This window comes from Tachysurus vachellii, chromosome 1 (genome assembly GCF_030014155.1).
Source record: "Tachysurus vachellii isolate PV-2020 chromosome 1, HZAU_Pvac_v1, whole genome shotgun sequence".
In the NCBI taxonomy this organism is placed as follows: domain Eukaryota; kingdom Metazoa; phylum Chordata; class Actinopteri; order Siluriformes; family Bagridae; genus Tachysurus; species Tachysurus vachellii.
The window spans coordinates 34,842,570-34,861,854 of record NC_083460.1 but is presented as its reverse complement, the minus strand read 5'-3'; the positions used below and the strand labels follow the sequence as shown (position 1 = coordinate 34,861,854).

The following is a 19,285-nucleotide window of genomic DNA, read 5'->3' as shown; positions in this document are numbered from 1 at the left end:
TCATTTAAAGGACAAAGTTACTTTAATCAACTTGAGTTACCTCCATCCATTTTCTGTACCTCTAGGACGGTATATCAGGGACAGGGTTCCAACCCATCACAGGGCACAACAAACACACTCAGACACACACACACTCAGATACACATGCACGCACTCAGATACACATGCACACACTCAGATACACACGCACACACTCAGATACACACGCACACACTCAGATACACACGCACGCACTCAGATACACACGCACACACTCAGACACACAGACACACACTCAGACACATACACAGACACACACTCAGACACAGACACACACTCAGACACACTATGAACATTTTCCAGCTGCATGTGAATCAAATGCCTAGAATCAAACCCTAGAGATACCAAATACAGCACAATGTTATCCATCCATAATATAAGAGAAGGAAAAGACAAACACACAAGAAATATTTATACAAGAAAATAATTTATTTTAACACATGAATTATATTTAATCCAATTATTCATTCACACACTGTTTTTTTTTTCACCCCAAAAAAAAAAAAAAAACAACCAAAAAAATTTTTTTTAAGACAGACACACAATGTTGTTATGGTTAGTAAAGGTGGAATATGATGTAGTCATGGGTACAAACAACCCATCAAACACACAGCACGGTGAACACACTGTGATCAGCTCTATAAACCTATAAATCAAATTTCACTGCATAAATCATGGAATGATCTTACACTGCATTAGCAATTTTCACCTGATGGTCTAACGTGGTCAGTGGGAATGCCAATGGATTTTTAATGCGGGCTTTACTGTGTGTGAACAGCAGGAATGGGATTTCACACTCCTAATTTGACACGCTTCTTATTTATCTGGACAAGGCCCTTCAGTTTGGCATGGTAAAAAAACAAATAACAAAACTCAGATTTTATTGCTGATGGGGAAATAACAAAAACACACACAAAGAGAAAAAAAAAAAAAAAAAAAAAAAAAAAAAAACACCGTTATATAAAGTACAGAATTCATGTTCACCGTGTTATATTTACATTTTTTTCTGGTTTTGGTTTTCAGAACAAAACGTGCTGATGATCAGCACACACTCACTGATGATTATTCATGTACATCATAGTCCAAAACAAATGAGTAAATAACCAACACCAAGAGACAATTATATATAGATATCAATAAATGAACCTTGAAAATCAAAAGAGACGCGGCTAAAGCCTGCATTTGTGCAAAAAAAAAAGTAAGAAACATTCAGAAAGGCAGAAGGTTGCTGAGCATCAGATAATGGAGACTGGAATGATGCTGGTGTTTCTGATAGCTCAGATCTCATGATGTGCTTCAATACTGAAGGAACAAACTGATTTTCCTTGACCAGTGTCCCGCTAACAAGAGATCTGATAGAAGAGCGATCAGAAGCATTTTTTTCCTGCAGACGAATGAAAGTGTTTACTGCATAAGATTTGAGCTTGAGGTCTGAACCAAATACAAATACTATAAAACACAGGATTTTGGTGTAAATTGAGATTAACCAACAACAACAACAACAAAAAAAAGGCCAGGAGGTGGCGTCTGTGCTCTACTGACTGACTAACTCGAACTTCCTTATCTTTCAGATGATTTAGAAATAACTGGCTGAGTGCAGTCACAAAATGAAGCCATCGATGGTCTCAAACATCTGCATCCCATTTCCAATAACTCGATCCCATCCAATTGCACATATATGAATAAAATTATTATTGCTACTAACTAATCATTGTCTTACAGCAAGCTGTTTAGCATTGTGCATGCTGGATGTATACTGTGTTGAGTTGTTTGGTATCTCAAGCAGACTCGGTTAGGCCACTGGTTTATACTGTAAGTGGCCGCAGACATTCACATTCCTTATCAGCATGTTAGTAGTGATTCAGATGACAACAGGTCAGATTTCATTTGTAACTGAAAGTAAAATAAGTACATTTAGCAACTTTAACCAAATGACTTTTGAATTCAAGTCACTGATGGTTTAAACACTGATTTGGCTACTGATCACAGGTCGTGAGTGCAAATCCAAGCAGTGGCAGTTTGCCCTTAACACTCAACTGCTCAGCTGTGTAAATGAGATTAATGTTAGTAGGGGCAATTTAAGAGTAACCAAAATGTTTTAGGAGCAAACTGGAAGAAACCAACAAGGACAAAGTGGAGAATGAAAAAAAAACTCAGGATTTAAACAAGACCCTGGAACTATGAACACTTGACATGCCCAGCGTTAATCTGATGGCTGTAAGCGCCCTTCATTCGACTGGTAGCAAGAACAGTATCAGTGTTTCACTATAAAACCAATGAAGTGAACTTCAGACACTAAACATGTCTCAGTCTAAAAGCTGAAAAGTTTTTTTTTTCCCCCTTTCACTTTCTTGTGCAACTTTTCTTTCTGCTTCCATTCTACTCCAACTATTCAAGAACATGCAGTTACTCTGAACAACTGAAACACAAAGTCAGTAATTTGCTCAAAGTTCAGATTCTGTTCCTTTTACAAATTACAATGAAACAACCATAAAAACTGGTCACGAACCACAAATGAAAAATGAAACACATGCGTGCAGTGAGCCAGCATTCACAGACACACGCAGTCTCCTGCTGAAACTCCTACTCTGATCCACACTTCAACCAAACTAACAACAATCCTAACAACATCACAGCCGAGTGCACAGAACTGACAACGTGTTTTGGTGAATGTCAGGCTTTGGTGAACAGGAGGGATCATCGAGTCATTGAGCTGAAGAGATTGGACATCTCTCCCTCTTAGTGCATTGTATGATCTAGTCTGTTTTAACTTTAACTATGCAATAAATGTTATGGCAAAAATAATAAAGTGCTTTAATAAAAAAAAGAAAAAGCGTTTTTTAGCTTTGATGATTTATGTTTAACATTTTTTTCCCCCACCCAAAATGAATAATACAGTAAAATGAAAAGTGCTGACTCGGTCTAGTCGAGGTATCAACAGACCAGAGCGTGTTGAAGAGCACAGAAAGAGGCACCAGCAGCATGCCCGTCCTCGCTATAAGCACACAGTGCCTGCATAACGGCCAGTTCCCTCAGTGTTATATACAGTGTAGTAGTGCACGGTCGGTCTACAGTAGCTGTTTGTGCTGAAGTCTTTCCACTCTAGCAGCTTCAAGCAAACTTCTTTTACACTAGGGCCAGACGTATTTAAACCGACATGATGTGTACCGTATTTTCCAGACAATAAGTTGTATCCAAGAGCAAGACGCATTTTATATGGAGCAGTTCGAGTTGGCTTAATGTAGCAGTCATTTTTAAATATCTTTTCACTGCATCTATAATGGCACTTTAGTGTAATTGGTCCGGTCTGTAAGTCCATCCTTATCAAGAAGTCATAACATATATTATGGTCTGCAGAGCCCTTCAGTTGTCACTGTGTGTTAAACATGATGGTAAAATCAGGCAGTCTGACTAAAGATTCCTGAAATCTTGCTTTGGGATTTCCTTACTCAGTGATCTTTAAACGCAATTTCTCACTTTTCTGGAGTAACTTTAAAAATAGTTCTGAAAAGTCTGTAGTTTTCAGAACGGTTGTGAAATAGAATGTGAAATATAAGAATCTAATATGTATATATATATATATATATATATATATATATATATATATATATATATATATAAAGATTCAAATTTCATCAGGCAACACATCTTTTATGCTTGCGTTATTGTAGTGCCAAACTATTGTTTGGGTTTTAACACAAATAAACGTACTTAGAATTAGCGTGATGCAAAATATATGGGTCACTATATTAAGTAATAATCTTTAAGTCCAGAAAATATGGTACATGTATAACACTGTCCTCATTTCATCCTCTCTAACGTCTATGTGCCCGTATATGAAACATTTTCTCTAGCACTGATCACAAAGACACTTTTTTTGTGTGTGTAAGATGAGTCAGAAAGGTCAGACCAGTCAGGAAGGTCTGAGTGGTTTGATAGGGAATGGGTATGATTTGAGTGAGGGCAGAGGTCAAAGTTTAGGAAGTATTGTTCAAGCATGTGCCCTCTGAGGCTTGGGCTTCCTGGCTCTGGCATGTTGGCTTCTGCTTCTGCCACTGGCAGATGGCGTTGGCGTACCCCACGATGACCTTATCCATCCAGGTGAGAGGCTGCGGGAAGAGAACGGCGCCTTCGAAGAATCCCAGGTGGCCGCCGTGCAGCGTCAGAGAAAAGATCACATTCTCTTTCTTTTCTGGAGAGGGGAAGAGAGGAAAGAACAGGGAAAATGGGGAAAGTTACCTAATTTCATCAGACTACATGAGTCTAACAATGTAAAGTATCTGGACTTCAGCCTTCTCAACCATTCTGGACTGTTCTGAAGTACAGAGTGTCTTCTTATCTCTTTTATGACATTTTATTGCACATATTTTCAATTAAATGCTCTTCCATTTTTACCTTTAATTTTCAAAGCCAAATCTCAGATGTCTCATCTAAATGAGCTTGTTGCAGTGATAATACAGAGCTGTTAAGGGTGTAATATAATACCAATATTTCTGTCGGTTTTATGCCCAAAATATCTGGATCTGTATTCAGATTTGGAATTCAGATGTGGAAAATCCTGAAGAGAATAGTTGTTAGTTGTCTTTTTAAACCCGAGACCTGAGGGATACCATTCCTGATGGAGACTTCTTGTCTCAACCAGATGCTCGTGAAACTTTCTGCCAAGGCTTTTTTAATCTGTTTTCTAACTTTTTTGAATAATGTATTCATATGTGGCTACATCCTATTAGATTAATAGAAATATCTTGGCTCAGGTACAGAGAATACAACTGGTACCAAGAAAATGTATCCTATTAACCAAGATCTCTTTAACCTCTCTTTAACTTGGCTCCTGGTCTATTACAGGGTGAACTTTAAGTTTCTATTTAATGTTTTTTTTAAAGCTTTAATGAGCTACGTCCTCAGAGATCAGGGACTTCCTCTGCTTTTACATTTCCCTCTGGTCTCTGAAGTCCTCAGATCAATTCTATTATGGCTATTAAGTCAAGACTAAAACACACAATTTTTTTACTTTGCCATTCTGTAATATTTAAGCCAGCAATGGATTTAAACCGAGAAATGTAGAAATTATAAATCCATTAAAGAGGAAAAAAAAAGCAGAGTTAGGTCATAGTAGCTAAGCACAAAACATACTTTAGTCTTACTTCAGAAGTCTTTAATAAATCACTTAATTGGAGATTTATTAGCTTTATTTCCTCCAACCCACGTGCTCGAAAACCTTGTACTAGAACAATTTAGCTTTGTTGTTTTAAAATTGATTTCTAAGTAAAATTAATTCCTACAGATTTTAAAAGTACTCCAAAATTTTATTTACTGGACATGTCTAGCCCCGTGTTTAGCCCCGCCTCCTCTATAAGATAAAGGTTGTTGTATTTTCCTTGCTCTGAGATTGGACCTGAATCACTCTGAAGATAAAAGTCTTAGTTAGAAATGTTTAAAACTAAATTAGGAGCTCTTTTAGATCATTCTAAAAGAGATTCATAGATCATTATTCCTTTTAGATCTGAATGTTTTTTTTTCCCTTATTCTTTTACCTCAGCATGACTGAAAAGACAAACATTTCTTTAAGTGTTCTCTGGCAGACACTGAAGCTTGAACCACTTGTTCCACAACCCACTCATTAAGCAATCTTAAAGCCAATAATAAACTAAACACACTTGAAGCCAAAGAAAACTAAGAAGCTTACGCCCTCTGTGTCTCTCTTGAGTCGAGGAATCTAAAGGTCACAGAGCAGACACTGAGACATATATGGGTGTAAAAGTGTCTAAGTAAAGCATTGAGTCATGAGACCAATTTTCACGGTGCCCTGACAACAATTATACAAACTGTACAAGAAAGATGAACATTATTCCTAATCGTCTAAAATCTACCACCTTTCCACCACAGAGCTTTTTATCCATCCAGGTGTACATTTTTTTGTTCTTGCATAAACATGGTATCAAAAATTATATTTGTAACTCGGGTCACATCATGGCGCATGGAACTAAATTTAAAGTCTTGGACAGAACTGAAGTTGAATACTCAGACCAACAGAAAAGGGCATAAGGTAGTTTAAGAGTCACTTTTAAAAAGGTAAAAGCAAACAAACAAAAAAAAAAAAACTAGCTGTAACAATGCAGGTATCCTTTCCTCCAAATCAGTCTCAATTATCTACCTTGTCAAACATTAAATATGCATGTAACTACCAAACCCTGATCTACTAACAGCATCGAAGACATACTGTAGCTCAATCTAATATACACCCTGTATAAATATATATTAATATTAATAGAATATCACTTTCATCGTTCATCATTTCATCACAGTAATGTGTTCTGACTAATCTCCATGACGAAGCCTTTCCTCATACTGACTGGCAGTCAGCTGTGTCTATGTGTGTGAGTATCTAGGACTAACATGACATCTCAGTCACTCATCGTTCTAAAAACAGCCAGCTTGTCCTTGGCGAGCCTCTTCATATTCAGAAGTAGGCAAGCTGTAAACTGCATGGTGTGGATGTACTGTCAAAAGATGTTGCTACATGCAAAAGACTAAAAAAGAGATCTGTTTGAAATAATGGCTCACCCAGTGTTACAAACATTTGCAGCTCAGCAGTTTGGGCTCTAAGGCCCTAATTCTCAGAAACGGATGGAAGAAGCGCAGCAGAATCCGTCCGGTTCAATATAATTGTGAAAGCAACTTGTTGGACACTAGTGTAATAAGACAGATAAAACTGTCTTTTCTAGCACTTCCTCAACAAAAGTGTGTGTAGTGAAGTAACTAAAATGAAGTGTGTGTTCAGAAAGCGGCGGTACCTGCGAGTGTGCGTGGGATGGTGAGAAGAGACTGGTGTACGAGAGGATCGTCGGCGGAGTTCACCAGCAGGAGTGGAACGTTCACCTACAACACGTGGACACAAAGCAGTTGATTTAATACAACAACAAAGACAAGGAAATTCAGAAATGTTCGCATTTAAATAATATCTGATATATGAAAATACATTTGTTTGTTTAAATGGCCAACACGAGCTGTACTCACATTGTGAATGAAGTGCACACAGCTCTCCTTCTCATAGTACTCTTTCAAAGAATTGTGTCCATGGAATTTTCTAGAACATAAAAAAAATCAATACTGATGAACAAAATGTAAAGCAGATCTTTTTTTTTTTTTTAATATTCTATTACTATGCCTTCTAAAATCGTCTTACTCCACAAACACGTTTACTGCCTTCACTGAATGAGACTCCTTAAATATTTTGTTCTCCTTAATACAATATTAGGTCAACACAGGTGTATACAGTTAGTGCAAAAGTTTGCACACCCCTACTTTTAAGCTAGAAGAAATTGCATGCGAGTTGTGATTAATAGTAGGAAATAAGAGATGATTAATCATGTAAGATATGAGCGAGTGGGCGGGGCTTCCTTGTTATTAACAAACACTGGAGATTTCACAACACCTGCACAACTGTCAGTCATTTAGAATCGCATGCAATTCAAATCATCTGCCTTTGTTACCGTATGAAAACAAACTCAAACAGATTTTTCCTTGCATAAGCCCACGTTCCTACGCAAATTGCATAAAAAGGTTGGCCAGTCTAACATAATGTTAACATATTAATACTGGAACAATAATATTACAAATTGTTTGGTGAACATTTAGACTTCTATCGCACTAAGGATCGCACTAGGTTTGTTTATGTGGATTTTCTTGCCTGTCTTATAGTTTCATTCTGTTATTTTCTTCCTCTTATTAGTTCTAAATATTAGTTACTAAATAGTCTTAATGGTCTTAGTAGGGCCTTCTCTAGATGTGCATAAGGGCAATGTTTTTGTTTTAGTACATACAGTACATTTATATTTTAAGGCATTTGGCAGATGCCCTTATCCAGAGTGACGTCCAATTTTATCTCATTTTATACAACTGAGCAATTGAGGGATAAGGGCCTTGCTCAGGTGCCCAGCAGTGGCAGTCTGGTGGACCTGGGATTCAAACTCACAACTTTCAGATTATCTAGTCCAACACTTTAACCACTAGACTACTGCATCCTCAGTATAATGGTGTTTTTCTGATTCCCACTTTGCTGTGATTGCTGAGTTTGAATGTGCTTTAAATATAACTTAAAAGTAAAATGTGTTTTATAGATAAACTGCGGTATAGGTGGTGCACTCAATTTATGTACAAGCTAATATATACATTTTAGCTATGCAGATCAAATTATCCTGGATCCCTTCATATGATTTTATCATTAATTATCTCTAAAACAGTTGCTTTATTTCATTTTAGGAGTCTGAACTACAATTTTTTACAAACATAAGGTCTTTTTAAAACCACAAAGCGGCACACGCACACACCTCATGATGTTGTCATCGATCTGCATAAGAGAGGTGGCAGTGTAAAGGCGTCTCAGATCGGCATCTATCAACTTAAGAGAGCCTCCTCCAAATAGACTGCCCCTGTGGGAAGAAAAGATCAAAAACAACTACAGCAAATACCATAGAGAATTACTCCTAACAACCAGAAAGAAGACAACTGGCTCTGATGTTTCACACATTCAGCTTTGTCGTTTATTGTGACTGGCTCTACCTGTGTGACAGGATAATCTTCTTCATGTTGTCAGCCATGAGGAAATTATAGAAGCGCCGGCATTGGTCCCACTGCAGAAAGGTCTCCTGAGCTCTAAATACACAGAGAAACATGCTATATCAACCATGTACACGAAAATGACATGATCCTGTAATACTTTCCAAAGAGTTTCACACACAAAATCTGCTAATATACTAGAAATTTCCCACTGAGCTTCTGAACAGTAAAGCAGCTCACTCATCCACATTATTAACACTGCTGCTACATGAAGAGTGGCTTCATGCCATGACTCGATGAGTAATGTCTAACAGCAAGTTTGTTCTGTTTATAGATTCGGAGAGTTCCTGCGAAAATACGGTTTACATGTGGAGCACAGTATGTTAAATAGTCGCACGGTTGTAGGATGTTACAAATAGTGGTTCAATTTTGATTAGAACCGCAATAGACAAAGATGTGCTACACATGTGAGGATGAGAAAACTCCCACGTCTAACAACCACCGCTGCTTCGCCAATACATTTCAGATGCCAGGCTGAGGAAGCAAGCACAGCTGGTAAAATATATTATTTACATCTGTTTAACTAACAAACTACATACTTGCTAATCAAGCAAAACAATGAGTATCTTGATACCCAAATAACAATCTGCCGTGAGAAAGCATTAAAGCATTAAACCTGCAGCTCCTTCATTTTTGCGCAGCCACAAAAAGACATTTTGGTGGACCTGACAAGCTCAGAGGACACAAGCTCAGAGGACACACCTCTTTATTGGGCTTAACAAGCACCTACGGCAACACCACCTTAGCTGGGATGAAAACAGACAGCCGCTGTTCCTTCGCCTTGTACCGACAGCCAAAAAGACATTTTTGTTTAACCTTATGCCTCCTTCATTAGACATGACAGGTACAGAGTCCAATATTCTTTTACTAAGCCTGATAAGCACCAAGGCCACACCTAGTTCTCTTTTGTATGACAGCCAAGGCTCCTAATGCCAAACTTCCTTCACTGGGACTGACAGGCACATATGCCTCCCTTGAACAGGCCACACAATGCAAAAGAAATGTATCTGAAAATAATTTCTAAATATTGGTTTACTAGTAATAAAAAGATGGCCTGTGGGATCTAACCTCACTAATATAAAGACTTGCAGATCCATTAAAGCACAAACACCCCACAAACACTGCTCTAAATTGGTACAGCTGTTTCGTCAGCATTGAAACAAATGAATGCATCTTAATGTTTCTAATGCAGAACCACATTAGATTTTGCATGATTTTATTCAGAAAAACTCCAGCTTGCCTGAGTGCACTGTAGCCCTGGCACACGCTCACGCAGCACAGCACACGCTCCTGATTGGCATGATTCTCCCCGAGGAATTTGCAGACGATGTTGCCACCGAGACTGAAGCCCACCATGATGAGCTGGCTCTGAGGGTAGGTCTTCTTTATGTAGCCCACCATGGCTGCAAACTCCCAGGTACAGCCTACAGAGTGTGGAGAAAGAAAAAAAAACATTCAAAAACCACATAAATGCTACCTAAAAATGACTGTAGGCATCACTGAGTATTTGTGTATTATTATGCACAAGTAGGTTGTGTGTATGTACCATATTCTTTCTTTACTTATATAGCAGTCTTTGGTGTGAGAAACATATTTTACACATTTTCTCTGAAAGTTCTATGAAAAAGCAAAAACATCAATGTCTGTATAAAATATACGTGTATAGATACCATCACAAAATCAGGCAAATAGGCAAATAATTTTGCTATTTACTTAGAAAATGTATTGCTTTCTTTCAAGAATAGATTAGAGCCTTTACTTTGTCATTATTTTAAGAACAGAAGAAATGGGCAGAATTATGTTGAAGGGCAGGGCAACAAGACAACAGTCAGAGGTTTCAATGTTTTTTAACCTCAACAGCTTGGCTCTAAATGTTTAATGGAACGTACCATAGGTGAACATGCGGGGGGAGGTGAGCTCGATGTTGGGCAAGGCCCCGAGGTGGTTGAGCACGGCGCAGCGGTAGCCTTGCTTCTGTGAGTAATCCACAAATGTGCGGATGTAGTGCTTCTCGCTGTGGTTCCCAATGCCTGGACAGATAACCATGGTGACGTCCGCTGTGTGAGAGAGCGAGAGAGAGAGAGAGAGAGCGAGGGTGAGTGAGAGTGACAACATGAAAATGTGACCGCAAGCAATTTGCATGCTGTTCAGGACATGTCTGATTTGGCCAGTGATAACAGAATGCAAATGTGTCACCTTTTTTACACTTCATCCAAACTAAAGCTGTAGATTTTTTGAGAGTTTACCCTTGCATTCACTCATCATTATTTTCTACTTCCTTAGTTCAATGATCTGTAGCTAAACAGTGGTTTTTCTATATGCTGCTAGAATACATTTTCTGTGTAGAACACGTTCACTGGATGGCTGACATTTGGGAAGTTTTGAGCAGCACATGAAATATTACAAATTTAACTCATATTAGATACACGTTAAGGTAAAAAAACACATTCTCAGAGAAAACCTTCATTTTTATTATTTTTGCCCATTATATAAAAATAACTAAGACATAAACACTATGAAATAAGACATTTGATATTATGCCATGACCAAAAAAAGTGATACATAAATAAATATTTTATCAATATAATTATCCACTCTTGGCATCATCTGAACCATTTTACCCATGAGGCTTTTCTTTTCTTATATTTGTGCCACCAAAACAGCTCTGGCCCTGTATTTCTGAAGGTATGGTGTTGTATCTAGCACCAAGATGTTAGCGACGGTCTATGGCTACGCAGTCTCATACACAGCGAGCTGCGATGCATCTTAAATATTTTCTGTTCTTGAAAAGTTGACGGTAAAAACTGGTCAGACGTGTCAGACATAACCAAGTGTGTGCAGCATTCCACAAGTAAAAACATACTTATTTCTGAAATGCTAAAACAAGCACTTTTTCCTGTTTGTATGATGTATGTAAAAAATGTGCTTTAACAGAGTTTTAGACTGAGTTAAGTCCTCAGTCTGTGACCTGGTGAACCGGTGCTGATGTTCTCATTGATAGAGAGTTTAAAACACTTTTGTACATTGCTCTGGATAAGTTTGCCTGCTAAAATATAAATGTAAACAAATACACAAATATCAGTTGATAACATACCAACAAAAATGACCCTGAGGATGGTGGATGGTGTGGTAGGAAATTAGTAATACAATTGTTTGTTGAATATCTGCTCTTATGTCCAAGCTTTGATTCGGTCGCTATCTGGCTGGTAATAACGCACATGGTCATGCTAGCTCTTACACTGCTGTTCTTCATTCTTGTGAAGGTTTGTTATTACAAAACAATTTCCCCAAAACATCCTTTTCAGACTGAATTCTTGGTATTGAGAAAGATACAGCCTCGTCTTTCTTTCCCTGCTTCTTTAAAGCTTTAACAGTTTTCAGTGGAAGAGGCTAAAAGGATTCCATGAAAGGTTTAGCATTTCACTGCAGCCCAAAGACAAAGCAACTGTACTCCCATGAGGCACTGACCTCCACTCTGATGATCCGCCAGGGGTTCGAAGAGATCAAAGGTCGCTGTGGCGCCATCCTGCATCGGCAGAAACTTGCGCAGGCCGGTCGGGTGTGGTGAACTCACGCGGCCCAGCTTTCCATACAGAGCCGTCTGTAAATGGCCACTTTTCCCCCACAACAGCGGAGGAATGTACCTACAGGACAGAGTCGAATTACTGTGAACCTTTTAAAACTTAATCATTTGTACACATACATACTATAATCCACAGATGCCCTTAAACATCATCAATAACAACTAATTACCCTGTAAGTTAATTAACCTGTAATTGCCTACCATATCTGACCTAAGCTGTATACTGAACGATTGATGTTTTACCTGATCCGATAAGACGAGATAAATCTACACACTCTAGTTTAAAGAAATAGAGAGGGTGATTTAGAGTGAATCTTTTCTCCTCCTTAATGTAAAATAGTCTGAAGCCAGATGGTCACTTTAGATGTTTATATCTTGTTACTGATTTGTTTTGGATTTGATATTTGAATTTTTTTTATAGCTTTATCTCTTTCTTGCTTGAGATTAGATTTAGAGTACAATTAGAGCTTTAAGTGTACTCTAAATCTAATCTCAAGCAAGAAAGAGATAAAGCTATAAAAAAATTAAAAAAAAAATCTAATTTCTATTAGAAAACTTTATTGATTCTAATCTAACACCTTAGCAGAAGGTTCCCTTAATCTAATACTGATCATGATGTCAAAATCAGTAAGTGTTAACAGGACCTAACTTTATTTCCAGACTTTGCACATCATCAAGTAACTCTAACCGGTCAGAAGCCGTTTTGAACATAAAACTAGAGTAAGTGATTCTAGGATCGATTCAATCTAAACGTCGACAAATTGCTGTGGTATAAAAGGAATAAAACTCTTCAAGATGGGCTGTTATTAAAAAACACAAACTTGCTCCATCACGTGACCCTGTGGTTGATTATTCTGTTTTAACCACATGCTTTGTTTTATTCCTTGCTCAATGGACTGTATTAATCATGACCATTTCCTTGTTTAAATGTCAGCTTTATTTCCTTATTCAAGTTTATCGTTTTGTATGGCGGTGCTCTATGATACCGTGTCACTGGTTACATCAAGGCCTTCTGAGGAAACTAGAATTAATATAAAACCTGTAATATAAAGATGTGTAATTTTATTTCATCTATACACTTTCCTATAGCACACTAAGGTCATGTAAAGGCCACGACCGAGAGATGTGAGGCATTTGGCTTGAGGACATAAAAAGTCAAATGACACCAGATGTTGCTATGGGGATTTCAAATAAATCAATAAATAAAATTTAAAAATAATAATAATAATAATAAAAAAAAGTGGTTGTGCAACAGTTCTGTCCACAGTCAACCTCTGTGAAACAAGCTGCCTTCAATCTTCAGGGCAGAAATATAAACCCAGAGAGATTTTCTAAGATGATCATTTCCCCAGACATACTCTTCTCGTTTACGTCACTAACTTACTCAGTCCATCATGTGTCTCTTAAATTCTCTAAACAGGTGTAATAAAGCACAAAGCCTTAGCAGTACCACAGTAAGGCTCAGTCATGTCTCCTTCAGAATACCTCAGTGACAAGCAGGTTCACCTGCAATCGCTGTGATAAGTGAATGGAACAAAAGCAAAACCAGGCGCACTTAAAGGGAGGAGAAGGTGGTCAGCTGTCGAGAAAGCAAAGTCCACCAGCATCCTGTTCGCACGCACACACACCCTCTTCTTCTATATCTCTTTAAATGATAAGATAGCGCCGCTTCCATTACGTTATATACATCCACAATTACTACTGTTATCATTTTATAAGGGCACTTTATTTATTACACATTATAAAACTGATCAAATGAATGTTTATAGCTAAACTGGTTGCTATAGTAGGAGATTTAGGAGCTTGATTTAAAGAAGCAATCCTCCAACATTTTTAGCACTTCATGTCAAGTTGATTAGCAATAAACAGCTAAGAGCTATAAGAGCAGTGTTTGATAAATAGAAACTGTTACAGGGCCTAATTAGACTGATAAAAAAGATGATGATGATGTTTGTTAAAAAAAGAAGTGACTAAAAGAGTAAATTTAGCTGCAGTTTATCCTGACAACAACAAAGGATGAAGCAGCCCCTTGAAAAGCCTCCAACACAGAGAGACAATTAGAGATATATAAAACCCTTGGCTGCTTTGTGTTTATGTTTCTTTCCTCCGCTATTATCACTAAGCACCAGTAATTAAGTAAGCGATAAGCATGCAGGATGTGAGTAACAGCAGGGCCGCGCTGGCCTGACCCGCCTATTAATGTTCAAAGGTCCAGACACATATCAGCGAGTCCTGTGTTCTCTCTTTATCCACTGCTTCTGCATCATACAATGTCTGAAAAGATCTCTGAACCAGCTTTGAACGTGAGTTTACAGGAAATACTGCAAGAGATGAGGCGCTCTGCTGCTGAATTGATTGATCCTTCGACCCGGGGAGTTGTAACTTCAGTGGGAAACAAACGATTACATAACAAGCGCTAATTTAAGGCTGAGAAAGAAACAGCCAGCCGTTCTTCATGCTAATGAACTAAAGTGTGCAAGGTAGAAAAGACACGTGCAGTAATAATGTGCGCACGCACAACAGACACACACAACATACACACACGCACGCACACACACACACACGCACTCACACAACATACACATGCGCACAATACACGCACGCACCCACAATACACAAGCGCAGACATTACACACGCGCACACACCACGCGCGCACACACACAACAACACACGCACACATACATACAATACACACATACCACACACATGCGCACACACACGCGCGCCCACACCACACACACAGCAATTTAAAATGCATACCCAAGCCAGTACTTAGAAAAAGTGAATCAATCACTACAGCAGGGATAGAAAATACCAAACATTCAACTCCGTTGCCTTGACTACGTAAATATTTCTGCTTGTACAAAAGCACAGGCTTTTATTAAGATGTGTTTTGAATAACAAACTGCTCACAGCAATAACAACATACCTACAGAGTGAGAAGAAAAACTCCAAACATCCCATAGCTCTCAGAGACCGCACCTCATTTATCAACAATATACAAACACATTTCTCTGGAAAAGGTTTCTAGAATTACAAGAAAAATGTTTCCTACCACAGATCATGCGTAAATTAAACCCTGATTAAACTGCAGAATCGTTACTGCAAGAACCGTGGTTACAGTTTACCGTGTCATGTTTAAATCGCAAACAAAATCCTTCCATAAGAACTAATAAAACTGGCCTTTTATTTACGACAAGAGAAATGACACCATATAAAAAGAGGAAGTGTCTGTGCCTAACTGCCATTTTCACTTTAATCATGCCTTTAGTGCGCTGTTAGTTTAGTAGGTGTCACTAATTGTAACTCAGCTTTGCCATGTTGGCACTCGATGCATTTACCAACATACAGAGTAACATCTGAAGTAACATCTTACAGAAAACTTCATAACAATTACAGATCTTGTAATTGTTCATGTTTGTGTGATGCATCTGTCTCAAGTCTCTGTGTAACGGTGCGTTCAGGTCATGGTAAAATGATCGTATTTACGAGTTGATTGCACATGAACGTTACCAAAGTCGGAATTAGGAGTTTCTGAGTTGAGGGAATGTCAGGAAGAAAGCATGGGGGAGGTGATGATTAGAAAATTGAAAATGAGTTGAAAATTAATGTTTGCCTGAGTTATTATGTGTTTATGCAGCAAGTTAATGAGATACAAGGAAATTGGTTGACATTTAAGCACCTATAGAAAAGAAATAGTTTGATGTGAAATGTCATGTGTATATTATTTACTCATTAAAAACAAATACGCAACACGTTTTGTTTCACTCACTCATGTTCTACCGCTTATCCGAACTACCTCGGGTCACGGGGAGCCTGTGCCTATCTCAGGCGTCATCGGGCATCAAGGCAGGATACACCCTGGATGGAGTGCCAACCCATCGCAGGGCACACACACTCTCATTCACTCACACAATCACACACTACGGACAATTTTCCAGAGATGCCAATCAACCTACCATGCATGTCTTTGGACCGGGGGAGGAAACCGGAGTACCCAGAGGAAACCCCCGAGGCACGGGGAGAACATACAAACTCCACACACACAAGGCGGAGGCGGGAATCGAACCCCCAACCCTGGAGGTGTGAGGCGAACGTGCTAACCACTAAGCCACCGTGCCCCCCCACGTTTTGTTTTATATTTTATATTTATATTGTTTTAGATTTTGTTTATTTAGTAGATGTATTTTTTGTAGTTAATTATGAGAAGTTACACCTCCATCTTTTCCAGACCATCGCCCATGAGATCTAAACTACGACTTCCCAACTCGTGTAATAAATCCAAATCCAAGAAGCAAAAAAAAATAAAAAAATACAATCAGTTATAAAATTACCACTACAAACGATGCTTGTGCATTTGCTTTCATATATGGGCTTTTAGGCAGAGTAACACAACTGTAATGTATTATGTAGGATGTGTTTCAAGATGAAAGTGACCACCCACAACACTCACTCTTTGGTCAGTAAGGGGCAGGACTTGAGAAGGAAGCGGTTAAGCGGCGTGTCCTGGCACGTGAGGTCCGGGGCCGCAGTGGGGCTTTTCAGATTCAGGCACCGGACGATGATGTAGAGCACGGTGGCAACGGCCGCCAGCTTCATTCCATCAAACATGGCTGGCATCTCCGGTGCCACCGGGTACACCTCTGACTCGTGAGTGGTCATGGCTAGTCTGAAAAGAAGAAGAAGAAAAAAGGAGGAACCTCAAATGAGTTTCATAAATAAAGTGTAAAGACGGACTATTGTGGTATCTATGCAAAAGTGTGACTTACTCTGTTGCTTGTGCGGCTTTCTAAATTGTAATCTCTTCTGCTCGGATAAAGAAGACTGAGACGTCACAGTGATCAGGTCCAACCTGTGAAGAAAAACAAATATATATATTAGAAAATAACAATATTTAAGACAAGATCTGAAAGATATTGAGATTTTTTAACTGTAGTGTTTGTAAGACCTTTTAACTCAATAACACAGTGACCTGGCCTCAAATGCTTCAAAAACAAATCGTAGATTATTGGCCGCAAGCCCATGACCACATGTTAGGGTTACATACAGCTTCCAGGCTCAACTAGCCTGAATATAATTAAGAGTAGTTTGCCTTGAATAATCCTACAAATGTCCTCACAGTCAGGAAGGCCAGAGTTAAATAACATAAAATCTGTTCACAGCCTGCAGCAATAAAGACACATAATACACAGAGGCCTGCACTTTTGCCTTCACCATCCAGTCTAATAAAAGCTTACAAATCATTAATAATAATAATAATAATAATAATAATAATAATAATAATAACAACTCATATTATTCACTTATACAGACCCAGATCATACAGCCTGATGTAAGGGATAATGCAAAACAACTGATTAGCTACAAAATCTCTACAGAGGTGATGTTGAGGATGTCAACAGAAAGTGTTCATAAGCATGATTTTTAAATATGATCTCAGTGACTCGACTGTTTGTTCCACAAAAACACTACTGCCCTTACTTCTCTTTTCCTGTTGAGAAACCCCTTTTGTGTTACATGACAAATAGACAGATAAATAAAGACAGACCGACAAACAAAAAGACAGGTATAAAGACAGATAGATAAATATAGAAACACATAAGACTTTTAGAGAAATATTAAAATAGAGAGACAGATCAATATGAAGACAGAAAAAAAAAAGCTAATACACAGATGAGTATGGTCAGACAAGTCATTATAACAAATAGAAATAAATATAGACAGGGATGGATATCATTAGAGAGATACATATTTATGTTTAGCTGCCTTACTATAGAATATATAGACAGACAGACAGACCCATAAAGACAGATAGACAGACTGACATGTAGTTAGGTAAATGTAAACACAGGAAATCTGATGGATTTTTTTTTTTAAATTATTATTATTATTATTATTATTTAGATCAGGAGGTTTAATTCTGCAGCATTTGTATACAACATAAAGTATAAGGTCAGTGTGTTAATACACACTAAAACAACCCGTTTCCTGTTTGTGTATAACTGAAATGAAGGGTTTGTCTGTTTCTCTCTGGTGAGGCCGAGGCATTGCTGAGGCAACTCCACCTTCACACAACACACACTTTAAGCTGCACCTTATTCACCGTTTCTGTATACACAAAAATGTAAATAAATCTAAATAAAAATGACATTAAACACGAATCTGTTTTGTAAGTCGTGTAGGACAGAAAGTGGATAAAAGAGTGCTGCACGAGGCGAGGCGAGGCGAGGCAAGGCAGGGCGAGGCAAGGCAGGGGCTAGCCCGCGTTAGCTACTGTAGCTAGGAGCGATAAATAAAGCATCAGCCTGACTTACCTTTTTCGCTCAACAACAGATCTCTCTCTCAGGTTAGCTGTCTCCAAATCTGTCCATACGGACAACCTGGATCTATGTTTGTATCCGCATTTATCCGCTGTCCTTTTCTAGCAGATTCTCTCTCTCTCTCTCTCTCTCTCTCTCTCTCTCTCTCTCTCATCCAAATTACAGTTAACGACAGCAATAGACACGCTCTTTCTCCCACCCGCATTCCGATTTATCCCGCCTACTGCGTTTTCTGCATTATGACTGGCTATTGATTGAAAAAAACAGCCTGGGTAGCCAATCATAGTGCAAAGGCGGAGATTGAGTGTGTTTCTGAATAGGGAACAACGTCGCAGTGCTAATACTACACTTCCTATTGAAACCGCGCTGATTAGCATACGCGCTTTCTATTGGTTTATTACGAGCACGTCACTTCGACAACCGCTATCTGTTGGTGATATGTACTGTATATTAAATACAAAAAAAATCAATAATCAATAATCGTAGTGATAAATGTATTAATATAGTTTAAACCTTTTAATTATTATTTTTAACTATTAAACTATTTAAAAAAAACGTTAAGCAATAGCTGCTTTTTCTCTTAAATGAGAAACATGGCTGGAATAAATAGAATAAAAGGAATAAATACACAAAAAGTATCCACAATGGCATAAGGAAGCTAATTAAGTTAAAGACAATACAGGAGACAACTTACTTTGCTTCTTCCCATAATCAGAGTATTAT

General features: G+C 38.3%; 1 protein-coding gene across 1 annotated transcript; it reads right to left on the bottom strand.

Annotated features, from left to right (window-relative positions):
* Positions 1 to 447: 447 nt before the first annotated feature.
* Positions 448 to 18,721, bottom strand: abhd2a (abhydrolase domain containing 2, acylglycerol lipase a). The gene is made up of 11 exons (XM_060884468.1): positions 18,557 to 18,721; positions 17,012 to 17,094; positions 16,696 to 16,911; positions 12,127 to 12,302; positions 10,548 to 10,715; positions 9,899 to 10,082; positions 8,602 to 8,694; positions 8,370 to 8,471; positions 7,057 to 7,126; positions 6,834 to 6,918; positions 448 to 4,231 (listed from the first exon to the last, which is right to left on the bottom strand). Exons 3-11 carry the CDS (start codon positions 16,902 to 16,904, stop codon positions 4,017 to 4,019), a joined length of 1,302 nt encoding a protein of 433 aa, XP_060740451.1. The 5' UTR covers positions 16,905 to 16,911; positions 17,012 to 17,094; positions 18,557 to 18,721; the 3' UTR covers positions 448 to 4,016.
* Between the last annotated feature and the right edge of the window lie 564 nt (positions 18,722 to 19,285).